Source organism: Ciconia boyciana, chromosome 31, assembly GCF_034638445.1.
Source record: "Ciconia boyciana chromosome 31, ASM3463844v1, whole genome shotgun sequence".
NCBI lineage: Eukaryota > Metazoa > Chordata > Aves > Ciconiiformes > Ciconiidae > Ciconia > Ciconia boyciana.
Genome location: NC_132964.1, coordinates 338,940 through 362,216, shown reverse-complemented (window position 1 = coordinate 362,216; position 23,277 = coordinate 338,940). Strand labels below are relative to the sequence as shown.

The following is a 23,277-nucleotide window of genomic DNA, read 5'->3' as shown; positions in this document are numbered from 1 at the left end:
CGGGATCGCCTGAGAAAAAGGCGTCCCCAGAGCGGAGGCGAGCGTACGGCTTTTCTCGAGCACCCAAAAGACATTTTAATAGATGAAGGGTGCTTCCGCTCGCCTCCGAGGACGTTTCCTGCCTCCCGCACGAGCGTGGGACGCCCCGTGTCGATATTTTGGGAAGTTTCCCTCCCCGATGGCTGCTCCGTGTCCTGGGAATCGCTGCTGTTTTGCTCAAGTCTGGATTTTCCAGCAGGAAACGAGTGTGAACTTTGGAGGCTGCCTACCCTTTTCGTGGCCCACAGATCCTTAAGGTTATTAAATCTGTGGGTTTGGCGCTGCTATGGAGCCGGACAGATTTAGGAGGAGGGGAAAGGGAAGTTTTTAGGCATGTTCTGCTTTTTAACAGCCGCTTTGCACCTTCTTGTGTGAAAACACGAGCGCCTGAGTTCCCCTGGCTCTGGGACAAGCGTGAATCCAAGAGCTCCTGCGGTCTGAGGCACGATCGTTCCCTTAAACGCCGTGTTTGTGGGAAGCGCTTGGCTCCGTCGTGTTTACCAACAGCACGGGAGGAAAATGAAAAATAAACACCCACAACCACAAATTACCAGAACAAATCGGGATGAAACGCCACTCGGCCCCGGCTCCCGGCTGGCAGAGGCTTCGGGAGGGAGGGTTAGCAGCTCGGCGAGGGATCGTCTACCCTGCGCTCGTTAGGCTTCGTTCTGAGTGCAAAGAGGAGCACGTTAATTACGGTTGTTTTGGATGCCCTGTGCAGCCGGAACGTATCTCCGGTCACCTCTTAAAATCCTCTTAATTCTTGAGAAACGGCCCTGATGTGCGCCATGGTGTTTCCAGTGAAGATGTAAAAAAGGAGGGAATGCTCAAGGTGAATATTGGAGGAGCTGACCGTAAAAAAGGAGCATTTTGCCCTTCTCTCACCCTCTGACCGTAGATGGCAAGCACAAGCCTCAGGAATTTATTTTTTCAGGATTTCTTTTTCAGGATTTCTGCAGATTTAACTCCGGGACGGAGGGCGGCTCCGTTTGTCCGACACACGCGCTGGAGAGCCGCCTCTGCCAGCCGTGTTTTCAGCCCTGCGTCCTCCTCCCGGCCACGCTGCTGCCTTCGGATCCTCCGGTTACGGTTTCTCTTTGCTCTCGCAGCTGCAACATGCATCAGAGCGTGAAACCCAGACGTGGATTTGCCTTCCCAGGTGGCTGCAAGCGTTTACCTGCCCCGGCGTAGCCCGAGCAGATGGGGTGGCATGCACACGTGTTCCTCCCCGGCCTCACCGCTCAGAAAACCACCGGTTTTGGATGGGATAACGCCGCATCCTTATTTTACATCCAGTTTAACTTCTATCACCTGCCTCACCAGCAAGCCAATCTTTTAATCTGGCTCAGGCAGCGAATGGGGATTTTATATCCCGCAGAAGCTGCGGCGCGGCTGCGTTTTTGGGTGGAAATGGGGTGATGCTGCAGATTGCCGTCCCGATGGGCTCTGCGCAGAGAAGCGCGGTCAGAGCTGAGGACAGTAGCTGTTCTGCGTTAACTGGGCCTTGTGTCTGTCGCAACCATCCGCAGTCTTAAAAAAAACCCCATGCTTCCACTTCTCACCGTATTTTGAAGTCAAAATAATTTCTGTTTCTGCGATTTCCAAACGCTCATTGCGAGTCGAGCGGCCCAGCTGGAAGGGACCTGCGAGGGTCACCCTGTCCAGCTGCCTGGCCCGCCTTTAAAGGTGAATGTCGTTGAGGGCATCGCCGAAATGCGGCTCCTCTCCCAGTCCGTACCTCTGCCCGGCGTTACTCCATCCCAGGGGCAGAGTTGCATTCGCTCTCGTTAATTCTCATGCCGCTGATGATCACCCAACGCTCTGATCTATCCGGATCCTTCTGCCCGGCCTCTCGTCCCTCCCGAGAGCCGACAGCACCTCCCGGTTTAATATCGGCAGCAAACTGGTGTTGACTCCTGCCTCCAGATCATCGACAGGGAGATGGAACGGGACCGGCCCCAGCCAGGCGTACCCCCTTCGCTGCGACCCTCGGCTCAACCGGGCCCCTCATCTCACAGCGGCATTCACCCTCGCTGCCCCCAACGGCTCCCAGCAGTGACGTCGGTCGTAATTATCGGTCAAAATGAGATCTGCTCCCCCAACAAACCCCTCGAGGCAAAAATCCCCCCGCTGCATCCTTCGTCAAACCTCATTTTAAAGGGGAAATAAATTAAATCTGATGTCCCTCGCCAGACAGATAAGTTCGCTCTCTTTTTTTTTTTTTTTAGTTTGGATTATACTCGCAATTGCAGAAGTGAGATTTCCTGCAGTGGGAATAGCGCTTTAGGTGGAATTGATCCCGCTTTGGGACCGGAGGATGGATTCGGGCTTCTCTGCCTATTTGTAACCGCAAATACATTTCCAAACCCCAGACTGGGATGGGTGTCTAATTTTTTTAATAGCTCTTCTGTCCTCTGTCTGAATTAACCAGAAATTCTAGTTTCTTGGGTAAGAGCAACACTTTTCCCCACAAACTGCCCGTTTAACTTAAATGAGTCTCTGGACCATTTAGGCGCTGGATTTCGATGCTTCCCTGCCCGCTTCCAGCAGGATATTTTTGGCTTAACCCACATCTCCGGAGTTAGGTTTGCCGGAAGCCGAAGCGAGTGTGAGACGACTTTAAATCGATTTAAAAAAAAAAATATTGCTCCCAGAACTGGTACAAAACCACTGCAGCTGGAAAAAAAAAAACCCAAAAAACGCTTTCTGTGTGGACCGGATCACGGCGTGCTGTCTGCTCCTGCCCAAATGATGATCCGTCCGCGGACGATGGATTCGGGAGCGGGTTTCTTGTTCCTGATGCCTCCGGCTTTGCAAAGCCGGCAAGGCTGGGGTCGCTAACGTGCTCTTGGTTCGTTAGCAAGGGCTTTGCTCTGGGTAACGTGCCCGGCGTGAGCGCCTGCGAACGGCTGCCTGTACCTAATCCTAATTTCCCTTTTCTGTGCCCGGTTCCGGGGCTCTTCCAGGAGCCGCGGCAGCTCCGGCTGAGACGAGCTCTCTGGCGACAGGACCCCGCTCCCGGCGCCCGCTGTGAAGATGTCGACTCCGGATCCTCCGATGGGAGGAACGCCTCGCCCGGGGCCCTCTCCGGGGCCGGGCCCCTCTCCGGGCGCCATGCTGGGACCCAGCCCGGGACCCTCTCCCGGCTCTGCACACAGTATGATGGGACCCAGCCCCGGACCACCCTCGGCAGGACACCCGCTGCCGCCTCAGGGGCCGGGGGGCTACGCTCAGGACAACATGCATCAGATGCACAAGGTGAGGGGGCTTCGGAGGCTGCCGCCGTCTGAAAAAATAGGTGCCGCCTCGGTAGGACGAGGAAGAGTGGCTTAGGTAGCTCAGTTTTCCTGTTAATTTATTTTTTTGGATGCTCACGCATCGTATTTCTCTTGAGACGGGAAGACTGAGGAGTTAATAGTTTATTTCGGAGTTGAGTTTATGCGATTTGCTTACCACAGATGTCAGAGTATCGTACCTGTCCCTTCAGCTTGCTTCTGGATTGCAAGTGCAATCTAGACGGAGCTGAATTCCTACATAAGGAAGGAGAGTGAAACGTCTCATGGAGGTTTCTCTCCTTGGGAATGTGGAGCTCAGGGAAAGCAAGCCTCCCTTCTCCCTTGCTGTTTCTTCCACCAAAGCGTTTGGGGGGGGGGGGGGTTTGTTTTATTTTGTCATCTAAACCCCCTTTTTCTCAGTTTTTTTCGATCTGTAGTTTTTTTCTGATCTTCAGCATCATCAGCTGAAAGACCTGGGGGAAAACCACGCAGGCAAAGCATTAAGCAATTTCAAGTCTCTCTTAACTTCCCCTTGCACTTACTCCCTTCCCCACCGTTTAATATGGGTGGCTCGCTGTGACGTACAGTATTTTGCCAGCAAATAGGTTTTCATTTTGAGGAGGTTGTCGGTAGCGTCTGGATGCGCGCGCTGCGGGCGGCGAATCCTTCGTGCCTTTGGAGCACGTCTCGCCTCCGCGCAGCCGTCTTCGGAGTGGATTTTGGGATGTTGCTTTTCTCCTGCAGCCCATGGACTCCATGCATGAGAAGGGAATAACCGACGATCCTCGCTACAGCCAGATGAAAGGGATGGGAATGCGGCCCGGCGGGCACGCGGGAATGGGTCCTCCTCCGAGCCCGATGGATCAACACTCTCAAGGTTGGTTTCTTTAAGAAAAAAGTAATCCTTTTGTGAGGACGGGGCTGTGGATCGGCCTGGAGCTCCCAGAGCGTCTGCGGCTCTTTGCTTCCCTCTTCTAACAGACGCCCCCTATACGTGTAAATAGGATAGTCATGAAAACGGGCAAAGAATCGCCCAAGAAGGTCAAACTCGGAGAACACAATCTGTCGCTGCGTGCCAAGATCGGTGTGGCCTCATACGCCGAGCGCAGCACTCCCACGCAGCTGCTCACGCCCAGGAACTTTGCTTGCTTTAAATGGTTGATTTGGGGAAGGATTTAGCACTCCCAGGGTTTCCAGGTTTCAATCAGGTGCAGGTTCCACTGGGGGGGAGAAGTTTTCTGTAGTTTTTATTTTCTTTTCTTCCCATCCCCGTGGCTGCGAGTGCTCTGCACCCGTCTCACTGGCTCTCTCCCTCCAGGTTACCCTTCTCCGCTCGGCGGCTCCGAGCACGCCTCGAGTCCGGTTCCGGCTAACGGTCCGTCCTCTGGCCCTCAGATGTCCTCTGGCCCCGGCGGAGTCCCCTTGGATGGCACTGACCCCCAAGCGCTGGGGCAGCAGAACCGGGGCCCGACCCCTTTTAACCAGAACCAGCTGCACCAGCTGAGAGCTCAGATCATGGCCTACAAGATGCTGGCCAGAGGCCAGCCTCTCCCTGACCACCTTCAGATGGCGGTGCAGGGGAAGCGACCCATGCCTGGAATGCAGCAGCAAATGCCGACACTACCTCCGCCCTCCGTGTCCGGGACAGGACCCGTGCAAGGACCAGTGCAAGGGCCTGGACCGGGACCGACACCTCCAAACTATAACAGACCTCACGGTGAGCGCTGCCCCTTCGCCTTCCTCCTGGCAGCACCGGGGCTTTGCTGGCGGGAGGGCGTTTTACCCCGGTTTGGCACGGTTTGACCCTCGCCGCTGCCCTGGCGTCGCCCAGTTTGGGTTTTCCACTTGCGCGTCTCGTAGCCCGTCCGATTCGCGGCCGTTAGCTTTCCCGGCGCTGGGACTTCAGATTCATCCCGCCCGGCTGCTGTCGAAGCAGCGAGGCGGAGACTCCTCCAGGCGGTTTGGGGTGTGGGAGGGTGGCTTCGTCCCTCCAGCGCCGTCTCTGCTGGGCGGGGGCACGCCGGGGGGGTTATGTGCTTGCAGAAAGACGCATGTGCTGGTCGGGCTCTCCTAAGCGGGAGGGTAAACTTTGCTCCTGGTAAACACATGCAAAGATCAACATCTTAATGTGTTTTTTTTCTTCTCTTTTTTTTTTTTTTCTTTCTGTCTTTTTTTTTGACCCTTCTGCAGGTATAGGAGGGCCTAACATGCCCCCTCCCGGACCCTCAGGAGTTCCCCCAGGAATGCCTGGGCAACCCCCCGGCGGCCCCCCCAAGCCCTGGCCGGAAGGTGAGGCCCGGGGCTCATTGACAGCAAACCTGCCTTAAACCATGACACAGACCCCTGAGCTCGTTTGGGGCTGGCCATTAACGAAGCGATGCGCCGGGGCAGCAGGAAAGCCCGCTGTCGGTGCTCCGTGCCGCTGCGGTGGAAGGAGCTTCCTGGTTAAAATCCTGTAAATGGCAACTGAGCTCTCCGAAGAGCTGGCTGAATCGGCGCGGTGTTCTGCTCGAGCTTTATGAGCTCTGCACGCGCTTTCTGAGCCGGCCGTTCAAAGTTTAATGGCCTCATCTGGGGAGGGAGGCCGTTGCGTTTATTTGCTGCTAAATTTATGGTGTGGCAGAGAGGTGGTGGCTTCAGGTGAGAGGGAAGCCGGTGAGCTGTGCCGAAGTCGAGCTCCGCATATGCGGAGCTGCTTCCCTTTACGCAGGGAAGGGAACTGGGGATATTTTTCCTCGCCGCTTTCTTGACAGCGCTCTGGTTTGTTTTTCCACAGGACCAATGGCAAATGCTGCAGCCCCCACTAGCACACCTCAGAAACTGATTCCTCCCCAGCCCACCGGCCGGCCCTCGCCAGCCCCCCCGGCGGTGCCTCCCGCGGCGTCGCCCGTGATGCCGCCCCAGACGCAGTCTCCCGGGCAGCCGGCCCAGCCGGCCCCCATGGTGCAGCTCCACCAGAAGCAGAACCGGATCACGCCCATCCAGAAACCCAGAGGACTCGACCCGGTGGAAATCCTGCAGGAGAGGGAGTACAGGTAGGCGCCGCGCCGTGCTTCGGGTTACGGGGTCTGGAGCGGCTCCCTCTTCGCTTTCCTCACACCATCGGTACTTTCGTCCTCTTGAGGCACACCGTAACGATTCCCCGACCCGTTTTACCTCCTATTAACCTGCGACGTGCGGAGATCTGGAGGGACGAGGGGGTGTGTGTTTTCCTCGGAGCTTCTCAAGGCGCCTCCCGAGATCGCGTCCCCCCTGCTTTCCAGGGATTGTCACCGCTGACGTTGTATTAGAGGCCGCGGGTGCCTGTCTGCCGGGGGAGCACCTCTGCTGTGCCAATTGATTAAAACAGAGTTAAAACGCTGGATGCTGAGCGGCCGCTCGGCTGCCAAGAGCCTCCATCTCGCTTGAGATGAGGCCTCCACAAATCAGAGCTGTACTCGATAGCTTCTCCTTGGGAGAGGAGCGAAAGCGAATTCCTTGTGCTGGTCCCTGCCTGCCGTGAAATCCCGTCTCCTTCCTCTGCAGGCTGCAAGCTCGCATCGCTCACAGAATCCAAGAGCTGGAAAACCTTCCTGGCTCCCTGGCTGGTGACCTGAGAACCAAAGCTACCATTGAACTTAAAGCACTAAGGCTGCTTAATTTTCAGCGACAGGTAAGCTGTCTGTCAAAGGAAATCTGGTTTATTAACTCGCCGCGTGTGGGAGCTGCGGGTGGCACGAAACTCGCGCTATTGTAATACTCTGCAGCATCACCTGTGGAATTAATTCCCCCCCCTTTTTTTTAATCTGAATCTCTCCAAAAGCTGCGTCAGGAAGTCGTGGTGTGCATGAGGCGAGACACAGCCTTGGAAACGGCCCTGAACGCCAAGGCGTACAAGCGCAGCAAGCGGCAGTCCCTGCGCGAGGCTCGCATCACCGAGAAGCTGGAGAAGCAGCAGAAGATTGAGCAAGAACGGAAACGCAGGCAGAAGCACCAGGTCAGCCGCGGCGTGCTGTGCGTGCCGTTTTCAGGGCCACCGGAGGAATTGGCGGCTGGAATTGGCTGGGCTAAACTTCTTTAGGGAATTCCTTTTTTTTTTTTTAGGGGATTAGAGAAAGATCCTCTTTGGACTGGGTGATCATTGTAGGTTCCTTCCAACTGAAGTGGTCTATTAAATATAAGAGGAGCCAATCTCACTTAGCGTATGGCGTTCGATGTATTAACTTAGATCTAAGCGCACGAGTCCTGACGCTGCCTGTTTGCCGTTTCCTTTTCCCTGCAGGAATACCTCAATAGCATTCTCCAGCACGCTAAAGATTTCAAGGAATACCATCGCTCCGTCACAGGCAAAATTCAAAAGCTGACCAAGGCGGTGGCTACTTACCACGCCAACACGGAGCGCGAGCAGAAGAAGGAAAACGAGAGGATCGAGAAGGAGAGAATGCGCCGTCTGATGGTAAGCGGTGGCCTGGGAAGCAGTTTGCGTGTGCGCACGCGACGTGCCGCGTGTGCGTGATGAGCTGTTACGTGTTCAGGGTGCGCACAGAGGGCTCATCTCGTTAGCAGGGTGTTAACAATCCTCCTTTCCGTAGGCTGAAGATGAGGAAGGGTACCGCAAACTCATCGATCAGAAGAAGGACAAGCGCTTGGCCTACCTGCTGCAGCAGACGGACGAGTACGTAGCCAACCTGACGGAGCTGGTGCGGCAGCACAAGGCCGCGCAGGTGGCCAAGGAGAAGAAGAAGAAAAAGAAAAAGAAGGTGAGTTGAAAGCGAAGCCTCGCGGGGAGCTGGAGTAACCTCTTTGCCGAATTTGTCGTTTCCTTCAGCGCTGGGTCGCTAACAACCGTCTTCCTCCTCTTTCAGAAGGCAGAGAATGCGGAAGGGCAGACTCCGGCGATCGGACCAGATGGCGAAGTAAGCCCAATAATCTTATTTCACACCGTGCCAAGTAGGGTAGGAAACATCAGCCACGTGCTGAAAGGGGCCGTTACAATCCTCCCCGCTGCAAGGCCGCCGCCGATGAGGAGATCTAACGCAGCGGGCGGCTAAATTGAGACTTCCTAAAATAGAACTTACACCAGGGTGGAAAGAGAGATCGCTCTGCCCGTCCTCGACAGGAATGGTTTTCTCAGGCTGCCGCAGGGGAGGGCGGTTTGGCGTTCAGGACGTCTGGGAGCTTGGTTTCCTCCCCTGCGCTTCTCCTGTGTGAGCGTGGGCAGGTCGGTTGGGTTGGGATCCGTAGCTCTGCCCGTGCGAGCGGCACCGGCATCAACCCTCTGCATTGAACTTCCTGTGCTCGGCACTTTGCAAAACCCCTTGCGAGCAGAGGAGCTTTTCAGTGATATTTCAAATTAATTGTTCCTGTATCAACGGAGTTTGGCATCTGAACGTGCCTTCCCACGCAAAGATTCCTAATTTCTACATTGATTTTTTTTTTTCCAAAGCAAAACGTTAAAATCTCATCAGCTTTCGAGCTTTGCCTGTCCTCTGGTGATGTGGTATTTCAAGCAGTCGGCCATTTTGTTCATCCCAGGGGTCGTTGGGGTGGTCCTGGGGAGGCTTTGGTCGAAGCGGTAGACGTTGATGTAAATGCAAGCCTCGTTTCGAGGCAGAAAAATCAAAATACTGACCCGCAGCCTGACTTTGATTCCTCAGCCACTGGACGAGACGAGCCAAATGAGCGATCTCCCTGTCAAAGTGATCCACGTGGAGAGCGGCAAGATCCTCACCGGCACCGATGCCCCGAAGGCGGGGCAGCTGGAAGCCTGGCTGGAGATGAACCCCGGGTAAGTCCCGGGGGGACGGCGCTGGGAGATTTCCTCAGCCCCCCTCCATCCCCCCGTGCCGCTGACCTGCGGCACACCGGAGCTCGAAGGGGAACGGGGAGCTCCGGCCGCGCACTGGGACGGTGCCGGTCGCGATGCTGTTCGGAGGGCTGGGATCGACGCTCGGCACGGGATCGGCGGGGAGGAAAGCACTTGGCCCGGGCCCAAAGCTTGGGAAGCGCGGGGAGCTGGAAGCAGCGGGGCTGCGGATCGGGAAGGAAAGATTTCATCAGCCTCCCTCGGTGCGGCCACTGAAATGATGTGGGAAAGGCTTGCAGGAGGCTTGGTGGGTGGCCCCGGACGCAGGCTCTCGGGCTCGTACGCTTTCCCGAGAGCGCGTGTGAAAACGAACTACGTGAGGGGAAAAATAAATAAATAAGCATTTTATTTAAAAAAAAAAAAAAAGAATGCTGATAACAAAATCCGAGTTTTAACGCAGGAGTTTCTAGAACTGGGCTGATCTCCTGCTGTGTGTAGAGTGCTGTCGGTAGCAGGTTTGCAATTAAATATTAATATTTGTATTTAATTAGATATGAAGTAGCTCCAAGATCTGACAGTGAAGAAAGTGGGTCAGAAGAGGAGGAGGAGGTAAGGAGAAATACCACCAGTCTCTTTCGTATTTTAAATATCTTTGAGAGAATAGGAAACAGCCGTACATACCGCGCTAAGCTCATCACAAGAATTACTTTTTCCAGCACAGATCTGTGTCAGTCGGCTCAAATAAGTGTATTTAGAATAAACCGAAAAACCTGTGTAAAGAAGGCGAGGGGCAGTGAGGAGATGCTGAGCTCGGTTCCTTAGCTGCCCGGTTTTCTTCCCAAATATTTCTCACGTAACTCTTTGGATGTTCAGAAGCAAACGGCGTGAGCCCGTGCTTCTGGTAGCCTCCGTCTTCGCTAGCGGACGCGCCCGTGCAGGCAGAGTCTCGGTCTGCGAGCTGCTGGGGCGGCGAGCGCTTCCCCTGGGGCTTTCAGAGCCTGTCCTATGCGGTTGTTGTCCGCAGGCTCGGTCCCTCCTGAGCAGGTTTTGCTGCCGTTTCCATCGTATAAACGAGAACGAGTGGCTTTGTGCTCAGAAGGGTGCGCTTTGTGTCTCCTGGCAGGAGGAGGAAGAGGAGCAACCGCAACCTGCTCAGCCTGCCCTGCCTGTGGAGGAGAAGAAAAAGATCCCCGATCCAGACAGCGACGATGTCTCAGAAGTGGATGCCAGACACATTATCGAGTGAGCCCTGCGCTTAACCCGCTCTCGTGGCGCGCTGTCTTCTGTTTCAGTCACTGTTGTGAATCTCGCGTGCTTTGTGTCAAAGGAGTGAAATTTGGCCGGTGGCGTTTGCTCTGCTCCCGGTTCCGGAGAGCAGTCTTTCCAAAATGAGACCGAATTTGGCGTGTAGTGGGAAAAGTCACCGCCCCGGGACTGCTGGGGAGCCCCAGGAGCTTTCTCCAAAGGGATCATCTTTCTTAATCTCCAATTTTTTTTTCCTTTTCCCCCCTGCCGCAGGAATGCTAAGCAAGACGTTGATGATGAATACGGGGTGTCTCAAGCGCTGGCGAGGGGCCTGCAGTCGTACTACGCCGTGGCCCACGCCGTCACCGAGAGGGTGGACAAGCAGTCCACGCTGATGGTCAACGGGGTCCTCAAGCAGTACCAGGTGAGAGCTGAGGAAGAGCGCGCCTGCCGTGCCGAACGGAGGTACGGTACAAGGAGGTTTTGGCAGGAGGCACCAAGGTTTAGGCTGTGCCGAGACGCTCCTGGTAGCACGAAACGGGAGCTGAGGACAGAGCCAGCGCCTGTCCGGTGCAAGATAACGAGCCAGGCTCGCTCGCTGCTTAAAACAAAGAACGTCAGCTCTCCGCGTGTGTCCGCGGTCCTGAGAGGAGAGGAATACGTCAATGCCAGTGGCTGGCTTTAAATAATTAAAATGAGATTGTTAATAGTGTATAGGGAGCTCATCTACATCGTGCCTAAGATGGGGGGTGGAGCGCGCAGGGCGTTAGCGCATCTGATACGCGACTCCTCTGTCTGCAGTCTGATGGTTTTATTTTTTTGATCCCTCCTTTTTCCCCGTAGATCAAAGGTCTGGAGTGGCTGGTGTCCCTCTACAACAACAACCTGAACGGCATCCTGGCAGATGAAATGGGTCTGGGCAAAACCATCCAGACCATCGCTTTAATCACATACCTCATGGAGCACAAACGGATCAACGGACCCTTCCTCATTATCGTACCTCTCTCGTAAGTGCCAGCCCTGAATTCCTCGCTCCTCCCGGCCCTGCGCAGCACAGAAAACACTCAGCCGGGCGTCGGTGCCGGCTCCGGCCCCCGCGGTATGATTCCCCCTTGCGCAAGGGCCAGTTTTACCGTTTCTCTTTCTTTTTTTTTCCAGAACTCTGTCGAATTGGGCGTATGAGTTTGACAAATGGGCTCCTTCTGTGGTGAAGGTCTCGTACAAGGCAAGTACCGGCCTTCGTTTTACCCGCGCCTACCGGGCTCCTTTGGCCGCCCATTTCGGGAGGATTCCTTGGATGCCAGTTTGCCTTTCCCTCCTTCCAGTCCCACAATATTTCCATTATCCCAAGGAAGCTGGGACGCTTCCTGGCGCTAAATCGATGAAATCCACATTTGTTTTTCATTCCTTAACGGCAGAAGGAATCCAGCTGCTACCGTCTGCACAAATGTTCTCGCTGCCTTTCTGTAACTGCAACAATTGTTCCGTGTGGATAATAACTACTCCCACCACCTCTCTTCTCCTGGAAATTATGGTCTGGTTTAACATTTTTGTTTTAAATTCTTTCTCCAGGGCTCTCCAGCAGCAAGACGGGCATTCGTACCTCAGCTCCGAAGCGGGAAATTCAATGTCTTGCTCACTACTTATGAATATATCATCAAAGATAAGCACATCCTGGCCAAGGTGAGTCCTGCCAGCAGCAGGCAACAGCGGCTCCCTGCTCGGTGTGATTTGGGCTGCGGCAGGAGGATCGCCTGCGCTCGCGGGCGCTGCGCCACAGAGACAGTCCCCGTCAGAAAAATCCTGCCTCTTATGCGAGACTTTTATCTCTGGAGTCTCTCGTCGTCACGTGGCGGGAGGCGAGGAGCTGCTGCTTACCCTCGGCAGCCAGAACCTGGTGTAGCGTTCTTGTTATTTTTTGCTGCGTATCCCGTGATACAGCAAATACTTTTTTCCCCTTTTAATAAAGCAATTCATAGGACAATGAATATTTATTAGAACCCCTACAAGATCGTCATTGCCCTTCTGCCCTGGCTGAGCGGCGGAGGGTTTTTCCCGTACTTAGCCGGCAGCCACAGGGTGAAGATTAAACGTCGAGGCTTCCCCAGGGTTGGAAAGGTTGTGCCGTTTCAAAAGCACGCAGGCAACGCGCCAAGTCAAAGCCCCAGGTTTGACGGCTTTAATCTCCGCTCAGAATTAGTTCTGCAGCACCGCTTACCTCGGTGACGAGGGCCCGCCTGGATCGTAAGACGCTGACGTTGAAGCTGATGTGTCTTGCCTCGGCGAGGCTTCGAAGGGAACGGTCTTCTCTTCTCCCTTTGTATTGCGGAGAGTTAAACACGGCTTGATTTGCTAATGGCCAAAAATCTAATGAAATACTGAAATTCCCCAAAGCTGGCGTCGGTCTGTCGGCTATTTGGCATTAGCGTTTTCCCTTTCTCCCCGCTCCTTCGGTGTCTGTCTCTGAGCCAGAGACACAAAGCGCTCCTGATGGGAGCGGTTCCCAAGCAGCAGCTTAGGAGAGCTTAGAGTGGGTTTCCACGATCCCGGCTGCCTTGGGTCTCTCCTGGACGCCTCCGGAGGCCCAGGTCTACCAAAGGCTGTCGGTGGGATTCTCCAGTCGTAGCTGCGGTGGAGAGAGCCGCCGTCCCTTGCCCACACCGCCCTCCTCCTTCCCGCAGATCCGCTGGAAGTACATGATCGTGGACGAGGGCCACAGAATGAAGAACCACCACTGCAAACTCACCCAGGTCCTCAACACGCACTACGTGGCCCCGCGCCGTCTGCTGCTGACGGGAACCCCGCTGCAGAACAAGCTCCCGGAGCTGTGGGCCCTGCTCAATTTCCTCCTGCCCACCATCTTCAAGAGCTGTAGCACATTCGAGCAGTGGTTTAACGCTCCTTTCGCCATGACGGGAGAAAAGGTACAGCGGGAAGCCGGGTGGTGGCCGTTGCAGCTCAGGGGGGTTTAGGGCTGCTGTCGGTCGCCCGGCGTTTTGGTAACTTGTGTCCGTAAGCGCTCGCAAAAATCCCTAATTTCCGCTCGCGAGGTGCAGAGCTCCATCCTGTAAAACGTGATTTCTTTGGGGTGGGTTTTTCTGGAAGACTGGAAAATAAGGAGCGATACCTGAGTACTGGAAATGAGGGCAGGTCGATGGTTCTCCCGTCGCCGAGATGTCTGAGCGTTGGTGGCAGAAGCCGGCTGGGCTCTTGCTGGTGTAGTTCTCAAATGGTGAAGCTGCCGTCGGTGCCGTTAATGGCTCTGGAGCTGTTTGAAGAGACTCCTGTTGAGTCGCAGCAGCTGAGGTTTTGCAGAGCAGGTTATCAGGCAGCCGGGGGATGGTAAGTGAGCCTGAACTTAAAGAAGAAAAAAAAAAAAAACAGTGCAGAAACCTCAGATTGCGATGATTACATCAAAGAGACTGTCGGTGTCTCGGTTCCGTCCCGTGCGGAGCGATGTGTCGCTGTGCTTTACCCTGAGCCTGGGAATCTCGCCGCCGTTGAGGGATGCTGAGGAAGGGAACTTCCAGGCGTCCCTGTGACACGGTTCCCTTTCCTGGTGACGCAGGTGGACCTGAACGAAGAAGAAACCATCCTGATCATTCGGCGCTTGCACAAAGTGCTGCGCCCCTTCCTGCTGCGGAGGCTGAAGAAGGAAGTAGAAGCGCAGCTGCCTGAAAAGGTAATGGCCGGGAGAAACTGTCCCGCTCTTCCCCCGTCTCGGGGCGGGTGTGTGTGGGCTTTACTCAGCTCCAGAAAGAGGTGGCTGGGTTGATTCATCTGAGAACAGGGAGCTCGGGGTCTCCCCGGGCTTTCGAAGCGTCTGAATTCGTGCCGACGCTTCAGAGGGATCCAGCGTCTCGGGGTTTTGGAGGTGCTCGCTCGCATCGCCTCGGGAATTAACCTCTCCTCCGTCCTTGCAGGTGGAGTACGTGATCAAGTGTGACATGTCCGCTCTGCAGAGGGTCCTCTACAGGCACATGCAGGCCAAGGGGGTGCTCCTCACGGACGGCTCCGAGAAGGACAAAAAGGTCTGGCCACCGATCGTTCCGCTGTCGGAGCGGGGCTGGAAACGCCTCCGGGGATGGGGGTGTCTGTTCTGTCCCCGGTTGCTGCGTCAACACCTAGAGCAAAAACCCCGTTTATAAGCAAAACAAGAAGTCCTGGAGGGCCGGGGTCGGAGCAGCGGGCCAACGCCCCGCTCAGGTGCATGGGCTGCCGCAGGGTCCTGGGTTGAGCTTGGCCCGGCACAGAGCCCTCGCGCGTCCGGGTGAGCCGTGAGGATTGTGGTGGGTATAATCCTGCCAAGAAACCCACAGAGGCCACCGACTTGCTTTTCAAAGTGATCAGAAAGTCAAACGGCAATTAATTTGACAAAAAAAAAAAGACAGTTTGGTCTGAACTAACAGCTGGAGGTAAAAAATTCCATGTTCTTCAGCTCTGCCTCCCCCAAAGCAGCTGGCTCTTCAGCAGCCTTTGCTCCTTAGACTCCTCGAGGTGGCTTTAACGTCTCTCTTAAAACCTTGAACTTCGCCCCTTGCTGACGGGGAGAGCCCGGCTGCCCACCCAGGCAGCCCCGCTCCGGGCAGCGCTGCTGGCTGCGGGTCCAGTGCCTCTAGACGCAGCTCCAGCTAGATCCGGGCACTGCTGAAGCCTCGGGGCTGTGAACGCCCATCTAAATACTCCCAGAATATTCCTCAGGAACACCCAGGTAGCTATTGCAGTCCGTAAACTTAAATTCACATTTCTAACTTCCGGTCTCGTTTGCGCAGGGTAAAGGCGGTACGAAAACCTTAATGAACACGATCATGCAGCTGCGGAAGATCTGCAACCACCCCTACATGTTTCAGCATATAGAGGTAACGTGGGCTCAGGGCTGGCCCGCGCGGTGACCGCACGCTCTCTGGAAATGTGGAAAACTGTTCCGCCCCCCTCCTAAACGGAGATAAACCAAACAGCTCTTGTGTCCGCGGCACGGACCGAGCGTTAACCTGGCCGCTTGGCCCTCAGCGCGGCACTGTGCCGACCAGGCTTCCCTCGACACGCTCCTTCTTGCCACCCAAAATGGTCTGAAAGCTCGGTGAAGCAGCATCGCCTAAAAAGAGCGAGACTGGGTGTATCCCTTCAGGCTGATCTCTTTGGACACAAAGGGTGTTGCTGTCTGACACCAGGCAGACCTTCTAAAATCGCTCCGTTCCTCCGCCTGCTTCCCGAGGCGCTTCGGGAGCGGGAATTCTGCCGTCACCAGTGCTCCCTGCCGTCACCAGTGCTCCCTGCCGTCACCAGTGCTCCCTGCCGTCACCAGTGCTCCCTGCCGTCACCAGTGCTCCCTGCCGTCACCAGTGCTCCCCGCCTGGCCCCGAGGGCCAGTTCTCTTTTAGGGCGGTTCCAGGACTTTGTTGGATTTATTTGTGTGCGAGGAGAGTTTCTGACGTCGTTTCTCTTTCTGGTTGCAGGAATCCTTTTCTGAGCACTTGGGGTTCACGGGAGGTATCGTGCAAGGGTACGTAGGATATTTTGGAATTGTAACAAGTGGGGATATTTGTGTCTTTCCCTTGGTGTGCGAGTGCATGGTGAATGAGCTGGCGATACTGTCGAGAGCACTGATAATCCTTATGCCAGGGAGACGCTGCGTTTTTAGCATCAAACCCTTATTTCCCTCTTCTCTTCCTCCCAGACTGGATTTGTACCGTGCCTCAGGCAAATTTGAGCTCCTCGACAGAATTCTCCCCAAACTACGAGCCACCAACCACAAGGTGCTGCTCTTCTGCCAGATGACCTCCCTCATGACCATCATGGAAGATTATTTTGCTTACCGCGGATTCAAATACCTCAGGCTGGACGGTGAGTGCCTCTGACGCGCGGGGACGGCAGCCGCCCCTCTGTTACTTTCGGCTCGTGGTGAGGATAAACCCCTCGCGTGGGGCCGAGCAGCGAGGTAAGCTCCTACGGGTTCACCGGCCCGGCCATCTCTCGCAAGGGAAGTACGGCTGAAACAAACAGCGCGTCGTAAAGCAATTAACCCTGCTTGCAGGATGCAGGTTAAAGCAATAAACCTTGCAGGATAAAAGATGTAAAGCGCAGCCTTTGACTTGGTACAGTATCAGCGGCTGCTGCTTCAGTTACAGTTTTCATTTTTAAATTCAGCCGATCTACTATTTAATTCTGGAACCCCAAAGAATGCTGTTAAGGGCCAGGTGGCCTATAACATTATTAAAATAACGTAAATACAAATTAATCAGTCGGACTCCAGGTTTAAGTCGGAAGGTGTGCAGCTTAGTTTGTGCACAAATTTAATTTAGTAGAAAAAGGAAGTCAATCCACCGTTTTTGGTTGGAATAAACCACCGAATACCTGTAAAGATGCCCGCGAAGCCGTGGGGCTGCTGAAGTCTGCGCAGACCCCAACCCTCTTTGCCGGCAAAGAGCGGTGCCAACTCCTTAAAGACTCGACCTTCCGCGAGGAGCTTTAAGCTGCCGAGGAGGTGAGGTGCAGGACGAGACTGAAGCAGTTCTTTAACCCGAGGTTTCTCCCTTGCAGTCGGTCTCTGCTCTGGGAGCTGCGTGCTCCTTCGGTCGCACCATTTAACGACTTCCAGCACGGGGATGGGTGTTGGCGCGGCATCGTGCTCGTGGCCGGCACCTCGCCCGCCCCTTTTCGCTCAGGGCCGGGCAGTAACTCGCCCCGTGCGCCCTTTCCTCGTCGCCGAGCGGGGAGAGTCCCGGCCCCACGGCATAGCCGGTGCCGAACCATTTACAGCCCACAACTGGCGTGAGCGTGAGCATCTCTAACGGCTCCCTGTGAAGCAGGGTGAGCTCACCTCGCACCCGGAGCGTCCCCAGCTCTCCCTGGGCTTGTGCGGAGCCCTTGCGTGGTTTACGGAGCTGCCGTTCTCTAAAGGAGGATGGCTTTGGGGAGGACGGGCTGGGAGAGACCCTCACGTATCGCTGAGCTCGGTCTCCTGCCGCTGCCAACCTCACGTAACGACCCCGGCCTCAAAGGTACCGAACGCCGCCTTAAAAGCAGCCGCGTTGCCGGTGCCGCTCTCCGGAGCTCTGGGAGATTTTCTGATCCGCCCGCGGACGGCGCAGACGCCAAGTCAGGCCAGCAGCACCCGCCCGCTTTAGCCGTTCCTCTCCCTTTCGCCCTTTCTCTCAAGTCTTTCTACCGAAAGCAGCCGCACGCACCCTGCGCCGCGTCCTTTCACAGGACGCACGCCCGCGCCCAGCCGGGCTCTCCTTTCCCCACCAGAGCCCATCATCCCTGGCAGCTGGCACGGCACCACGGCCTCGATGCCCAAAGTGCCTCTTGGGAGCTCCGGCGCTCCCTCCGGATGGTGGGCAGCCCCCTCCGAACGCCGCGGGGCCCCTCGCCCTCCCGCCCCGCCAGATCTCGTGACTGTCGCCTGCGCGTAGCCTGGGGCAGGAGTAACCCTTCCTCTCTGTTTTTAGGCACCACTAAAGCGGAAGACCGGGGCATGTTGTTAAAGACTTTCAATGAGCCAGGCTCCGAGTACTTCATTTTTTTGCTGAGCACTCGGGCTGGTGGGCTGGGTCTGAACCTCCAGTCTGCCGATACTGTGATTATCTTTGACAGCGACTGGAACCCTCACCAGGTAAAAAAACCAAACCAAACAAACCAAAACCAACCAACAAAAAAAAAAAAAAAAGCGAGCGAAACGGATGGAGAAGACGGCTCCGTCCGCGCCATCTCTCTCGCGTGCCCAGAAGAGCGCCGCGCTCGCTCTTGAGCGTTAGCACCTCTCCGAGACGCGCAGCCGGTGCTGGCAGTCCAGCCCGACGACGAAGACCCTCCGCCCAAAGGCTGCCGTTTCCATCCATCCGCCGCGGTGTCGTAGCCACGTCCCCGGGATGAGAGCCAGCGGTGTAGTCTTGTGCAAGAACCCGGGCGTTTGCCCTCCCGGCTGCGAGCGGGGCTCGGTTCTGGAGGGTGAGGCAGGCTGGAGGAAAAGCCGAGAGTCTCGTGCAGCTAAATGAATCATTGCCGCTGGCAGTAAACCTTTAAAGATCCTCTCTGCCAGCAGCAGCTGGGGTCGGGGAGCACTTCCTCCTCCCAGCACGAGTCGAGGCGTTGAAACTCTGCAGTCCTCCGAGCCCGGTGCTGGCGGAGACCCGCAGGCACGCTCCCGGTGACAGATGGCCTGCGAGAGGCAGAGAGCCGTCCCCAAATTCTGGCTGCGGTTGTCCGCTTGGTCGCTTTTTTTCTTTCCCCACGCGCGCTCGGTCTCCTAAGGAGCGAGCAGCCACCAGTACCGATCGTTTCCGTTAACTGAATTCCCTGCGAGCGTACCGTAGTCCTCAGGGATCGCTGAGAGCGTTCAGGGTGCAGCCTGTGTCTCCCACGAGGCGTTTTAGAGGATAAAGCGTGTTTTATCTCGGCGGGAGCTGGCTGTAAATCACTCGGCAAACGATGCGCGCTTCCCCGGCAGGACCTGCAGGCGCAAGACCGAGCGCACCGCATCGGGCAGCAGAACGAAGTGCGCGTTCTCCGGCTCTGCACCGTCAACAGCGTGGAGGAGAAGATCCTTGCCGCCGCCAAATACAAGCTGAATGTTGATCAGAAGGTTATCCAAGCCGGCATGTTTGACCAGAAGTCCTCGAGCCACGAGCGAAGAGCCTTCCTCCAGGCTATCTTGGAGCACGAGGAGCAGGACGAGGTAAGGGGCAGCGCAGGCAGCTTCCTCCTACTCCAGAGCGCGAATGGCGAACGTGTGGCTGGCTTTGCTCCACTGCTCTGTGCGTCCTCGAGGCCAAGGGCGTGGGGGCTAGAAGGAAAAAGGAGCATGAACACTTGTTTCTATTTGAAGTGAATTTTTAGCGTCGGTGAAAGGTGCCGGATTGACAGCCCTGGAGACTGAAGTCCTCTATTTATCCACAGAACAGATACAGCGCGGGCAGCGGCAGTGGCAGTGCAAGCTTCCCCCACACTGCCTCAACCCTGTGCCTGAACGCTGAGTTGGAGGAACCACCTCTAAAGGTGAGAGGGGTTGTTCAGTCTCCACGCCCATTCAATCCTCGGCCTTGCTGCTGAGTCTGCCAACGCACGTGCCAGCTCTGACGGTGATCTTTGCACCGTGGATAACCTGTCCGCTAGAAACTGGACTGAGGCCACCCAAAAACACATCTTTCACGGGCAACCGAACAAGCGTCGGATGGTAACGATGTTCGGTGCTGTGCTCCGAGCGGACGAACTGCCGCGCCGCCTTCTCTCGCCATTGAATCGGGGATTTAAAATCTTGCAGGAAGAAGACGAAGTTCCCGATGACGAAACGGTCAACCAGATGATTGCGCGGCACGAAGAGGAGTTTGACCTTTTCATGGTGAGCATGGCACAGGCTGCGGAGGAGGAGTGGTGCCCGCTGTTCTTCCGAGTAGCAGCTAAAACGGTCTCTCTAACAGAAAGCAGCCGAGAGTGCTTAACGAAGCCGTGACTCGTTCAACAGGTAAAACAAAACAGTAGAGCAGGGGCTCAAAGTCAGGACGTTCCCGGCTTCGGTAAGGGACGAGCTCGGGGGGAGCCGGAGGAGAGGGGCCGAGCTTCCCGCTGCAGGAAGGCGGCGATGGGGCCGGGAGGCGTGTGCCAGGACGCCTGTCCCTGGCCAAAAAGCCGTTTCCCCACCCAAAAGAGCTCGGGCCCAAGAGAACTGTTGGAGGTGGGGACAAGGAGCGTTTCAAATGGAGGCAAGGCTCCTCGTAAAGGGGACCGCCGAACTCCGAGCCTCGTTTGAGCATTCGGGCTCTCGCAAACGGCACCGGTTTGGTTAAACCGTCGATGAGAACGGGGCGGTTGTGCGAGGCCGGGTGTCTCTCGCCCAGAGCTCGCATCTCCCCGAAACAGCGGTCCCATCGGCTCTGCCGGTGCACGCTTAACTTCTGTGCCCGGCGCGCCAGCCCGCAGCCCTCGGAGGGCTTTGGTAGCCGCAGGCTTGCCTGGAGAAGGCCGCCGGAGAGAGGAGAGCTCCCCGGCCCCGGCGGAGCCGTCGGCTTAACGAGATCCGACCTTCCGCTGCCGCCGCTCTGCCCCCGGCGAGCGTGCCGCGCTTCTTCCCGTTTGCGGCCGGCGAGGTTTATTTCACGCAGCCTCTACTGAGCTGCGATGAGCCGGTAGCTACCGAAACACCTCCAGCTCCTCGCGTGCTTCCTCCAGCCACGCGCGCTGGGCGGGTCCCCCGTCCCCGGTGTCACCGCAGCCCTGTGCTGGCTTAGATATCCCTGAGCCCCGTCCTCCGGCCGTCTCGAGGCCGCGCCGGTCCCACGTCCCCTCCGAGGATGCCCCGAGGCGTTAGGGACGTAGCGGCCGCTCCCCGCCGTGGCTTTGCTGGCAGCCCCACAGCAAAACCCCTCTTCTTCCAGCGCATGGACCTGGACCGCAGGCGGGAGGAGGCGCGAAACCCCAAGCGCAAACCGCGCCTGATGGAGGAGGACGAGCTGCCATCTTGGATCATCAAGGATGATGCCGAGGTGGAGAGGTTGACGTGTGAGGAGGAGGAGGAAAAGATGTTTGGGCGAGGCTCGCGGCACCGTAAGGAGGTGGACTACAGCGACTCGCTGACGGAAAAGCAGTGGCTCAAGGTATACATGGTACAGCATCGTTCTCCAATGGCCTTCTCAAACCTCTGCTTCAGCGCTCGGGTCCCTCCCTCTGCGCCAGAGCAAGCGCCCGGGGCCGCGGCCGCCCGCTGCGTTCCACCGCACGGTTAAAACCGCCCCGTGCCGCCGAGCTCTCCAAAGCGGCTTCGATTTGACCCCGAAGCCTGGCCCGGCCACGAGCTTCCCCCAACCCCGAGGCGTGCCGGCACAAACCCGCGCCGGAGCCGAGGGTTGCTCTTCACGAGGCCGGGTGGACTCTGAACACCCGCATCCGCCGCCGGCAGGCGTGGTTGCGAGCAGGAGGAGGAAAATACGATGATAATGATATTGAGCTCTCTGGGCTGGAGAGGCTGCCGACGTCACGCCGGCGCTCTCCAGCGCCTCGTTTTCTCCCCGTCCCACAATTACCCGTTCGGTGAGGGACCTTCACGGTCGCCCCAAAGCCGTCCCCGTGGCCGAGCCTTTGAGCGCGGCCCTACAGAGCCTCCATTCCCGGGAACCGACCCCCCAGTCGCGTCCCTGGCCCACTGGGGTTTGGAAGCGCGGCGTTGCCGTGGGCTCATGGCACAGGGGGGAAGCTGCTCGGCACTCGCCGGAGCCCCTCGGCCGCGTGTGCGGCCGGGGCTGGGAGCGGCAGAGGTGGGTTAAGCGGGTCCTGGCTGGGGGCGCAGCGCCGGCAGCCTGGTGGGGACGTCCCCCGGCACACGGAGCCGTGAAGCCCCCCGCGGCAGCCCCCGGCAGCTGGGCCCCTCCGTGCTAGCGGATCCTGTGTTGCTCCCCTGGGCAGGCGATCGAGGAGGGGACGCTGGAGGAGATCGAGGAGGAGGTGCGCCAGAAAAAATCCTCCCGTAAACGCAAGCGGGACACGGACGTCGGCTCCGCCACTCCCACCACCAGCACCCGCAGCCGGGATAAGGACGATGATAGCAAAAAGCAGAAGAAGCGCGGCAGGCCGCCGGCGGAGAAACTCTCCCCGAACCCCCCCAACCTCACCAAAAAAATGAAGAAGATCGTGGACGCCGTCATCAAGTATAAGGACAGGTAAGAGAAGCCGGGACGGGCACGGGCTCGCACCACACGGCGCCGGCTGCGCTCTCCTTCCGAGAGCCCAAACCCGGGCAGGGAGCCGGCAGCGCCACCGGTCTGGTCCCTGCGGCTCTTGGGTGGCCGCTGACCCCTTCTTGGCTCGCGGGGGCAGCCGAGATTTGGAGAGCGCTGGGAGGATCGAATGGGCCGAGTGCCACACGCCTGTCCAGCTGGCAGCTTCGTCTGGTGGGCCGGGAACGAGGAATTAATTAAGGAGGCTGCGGAGGGCGGTTCTGCCGCTGTCTCCGGTGAACTGAGGCCTGGCTCGTGCCCGGCGTGGCCATCGGCTGCAAAACTCACCCCGTCCCTTTCGGGGCAGCCGTCCCGGCGCAGGGTGGTCGCTGTTGACTTGGTCACAGTCCGGCGCTGTTCCGACCGGCGCTGCCGGGCGTTTCTGGCGCTGCACTTTGCCGTTGAGGCGCCAGCGGCACAGCGGTTGGCACTTCACGTGGAGGAGCGGCTGTTTAAATCCCCAGACCGCGCTCGGGGAGGCTCTGGGCTCCTCTCCGCTGCCGGGACACGCACGCACGCACGCGTTCTCCCCGTGCCGATGCTGCCGAGGAGCAGGGATGGGTGGGAGCGGCTCCGTCGCGGCTCCGACCAGCGGCGCTGCCGGGCGCTCGCCTTTGACGCGCGGTTTCTCTTTGCAGTAGTAGTGGACGGCAGCTCAGCGAAGTCTTCATCCAGCTGCCTTCCCGCAAGGAGCTGCCGGAGTACTACGAGCTCATCCGCAAGCCCGTCGACTTCAAGAAAATCAAGGTAACGCCACCCGCGTCACGCCACAGTCGGATCCGTCCCCTCTCCGCCGCGCTTCGCCGTGCCGGCGCGGTCGGCCTTGACATCGGCGGCGGCCACGTGGACGCCTCCGCCCCTCGTCCGGGCGTGCGGTGGCTCCGCTGTCCCACGCCGGGTGCAGCCGGATCGTGGCGCCCGCCGTTCCCATGGGTGTCCGGGGAGAGCCGGAGGGACCAAACCCCCTCGTCACCGCCCGGCTAACGAGCACGGCCGCGGCCTGACCCGTCCCTTCTCTCCCCGCAGGAGCGCATCCGCAACCACAAGTACCGGAGCCTGAACGACCTGGAGAAGGACGTCATGCTGCTGTGCCAGAACGCGCAGACCTTCAACCTCGAGGGCTCTCTGGTAAGGCGCGGCACGGCGCGGCACGAGCCCCGGGGATGCCGGGCAGGCAGCGCTTGCTGCCCCGCTCGTTCCCCCCCCTCATTCTGGCGCTGCCCCC

At 57.5% G+C, this 23,277-nt stretch overlaps 1 protein-coding gene across 10 annotated transcripts in view; it reads left to right on the top strand.

The window, feature by feature from the left end:
• SMARCA4 (SWI/SNF related BAF chromatin remodeling complex subunit ATPase 4) overlaps positions 1 to 23,277 on the top strand; it is a 29,613-nt gene that overhangs the window by 4,707 nt on the left and 1,629 nt on the right. The window contains exons 3-33 of one of the 10 annotated variants that reach the window (XM_072848505.1): positions 3,048 to 3,297; positions 4,059 to 4,191; positions 4,633 to 5,031; positions 5,505 to 5,603; positions 6,091 to 6,349; positions 6,840 to 6,966; positions 7,117 to 7,290; positions 7,576 to 7,749; positions 7,886 to 8,053; positions 8,159 to 8,209; positions 8,951 to 9,081; positions 9,651 to 9,708; positions 10,223 to 10,341; positions 10,618 to 10,768; positions 11,188 to 11,351; positions 11,503 to 11,569; positions 11,917 to 12,027; positions 13,026 to 13,268; positions 13,913 to 14,026; positions 14,268 to 14,375; positions 15,117 to 15,203; positions 15,801 to 15,847; positions 16,022 to 16,188; positions 17,796 to 17,959; positions 18,794 to 19,021; positions 19,243 to 19,341; positions 19,607 to 19,684; positions 20,718 to 20,945; positions 21,742 to 21,995; positions 22,691 to 22,799; positions 23,079 to 23,180. In XM_072848505.1, the coding sequence (XP_072704606.1) occupies positions 3,076 to 3,297; positions 4,059 to 4,191; positions 4,633 to 5,031; positions 5,505 to 5,603; positions 6,091 to 6,349; positions 6,840 to 6,966; positions 7,117 to 7,290; positions 7,576 to 7,749; positions 7,886 to 8,053; positions 8,159 to 8,209; positions 8,951 to 9,081; positions 9,651 to 9,708; positions 10,223 to 10,341; positions 10,618 to 10,768; positions 11,188 to 11,351; positions 11,503 to 11,569; positions 11,917 to 12,027; positions 13,026 to 13,268; positions 13,913 to 14,026; positions 14,268 to 14,375; positions 15,117 to 15,203; positions 15,801 to 15,847; positions 16,022 to 16,188; positions 17,796 to 17,959; positions 18,794 to 19,021; positions 19,243 to 19,341; positions 19,607 to 19,684; positions 20,718 to 20,945; positions 21,742 to 21,995; positions 22,691 to 22,799; positions 23,079 to 23,180 (4,635 nt within the window). In that variant the 5' untranslated portion in view covers positions 3,048 to 3,075. Of the gene's footprint in view, positions 1 to 3,005; positions 3,298 to 4,058; positions 4,192 to 4,632; positions 5,032 to 5,504; positions 5,604 to 6,090; positions 6,350 to 6,839; positions 6,967 to 7,116; positions 7,291 to 7,575; positions 7,750 to 7,885; positions 8,054 to 8,158; positions 8,210 to 8,950; positions 9,082 to 9,650; positions 9,709 to 10,222; positions 10,342 to 10,617; positions 10,769 to 11,187; positions 11,352 to 11,502; positions 11,570 to 11,916; positions 12,028 to 13,025; positions 13,269 to 13,912; positions 14,027 to 14,267; positions 14,376 to 15,116; positions 15,204 to 15,800; positions 15,848 to 16,021; positions 16,189 to 17,795; positions 17,960 to 18,793; positions 19,022 to 19,242; positions 19,342 to 19,606; positions 19,808 to 20,717; positions 20,946 to 21,741; positions 21,996 to 22,690; positions 22,800 to 23,078; positions 23,181 to 23,277 lie in introns of those variants that run through there. The other 9 variants (XM_072848507.1, XM_072848508.1, XM_072848506.1 and 6 more) reach the window with 9 other exon arrangements.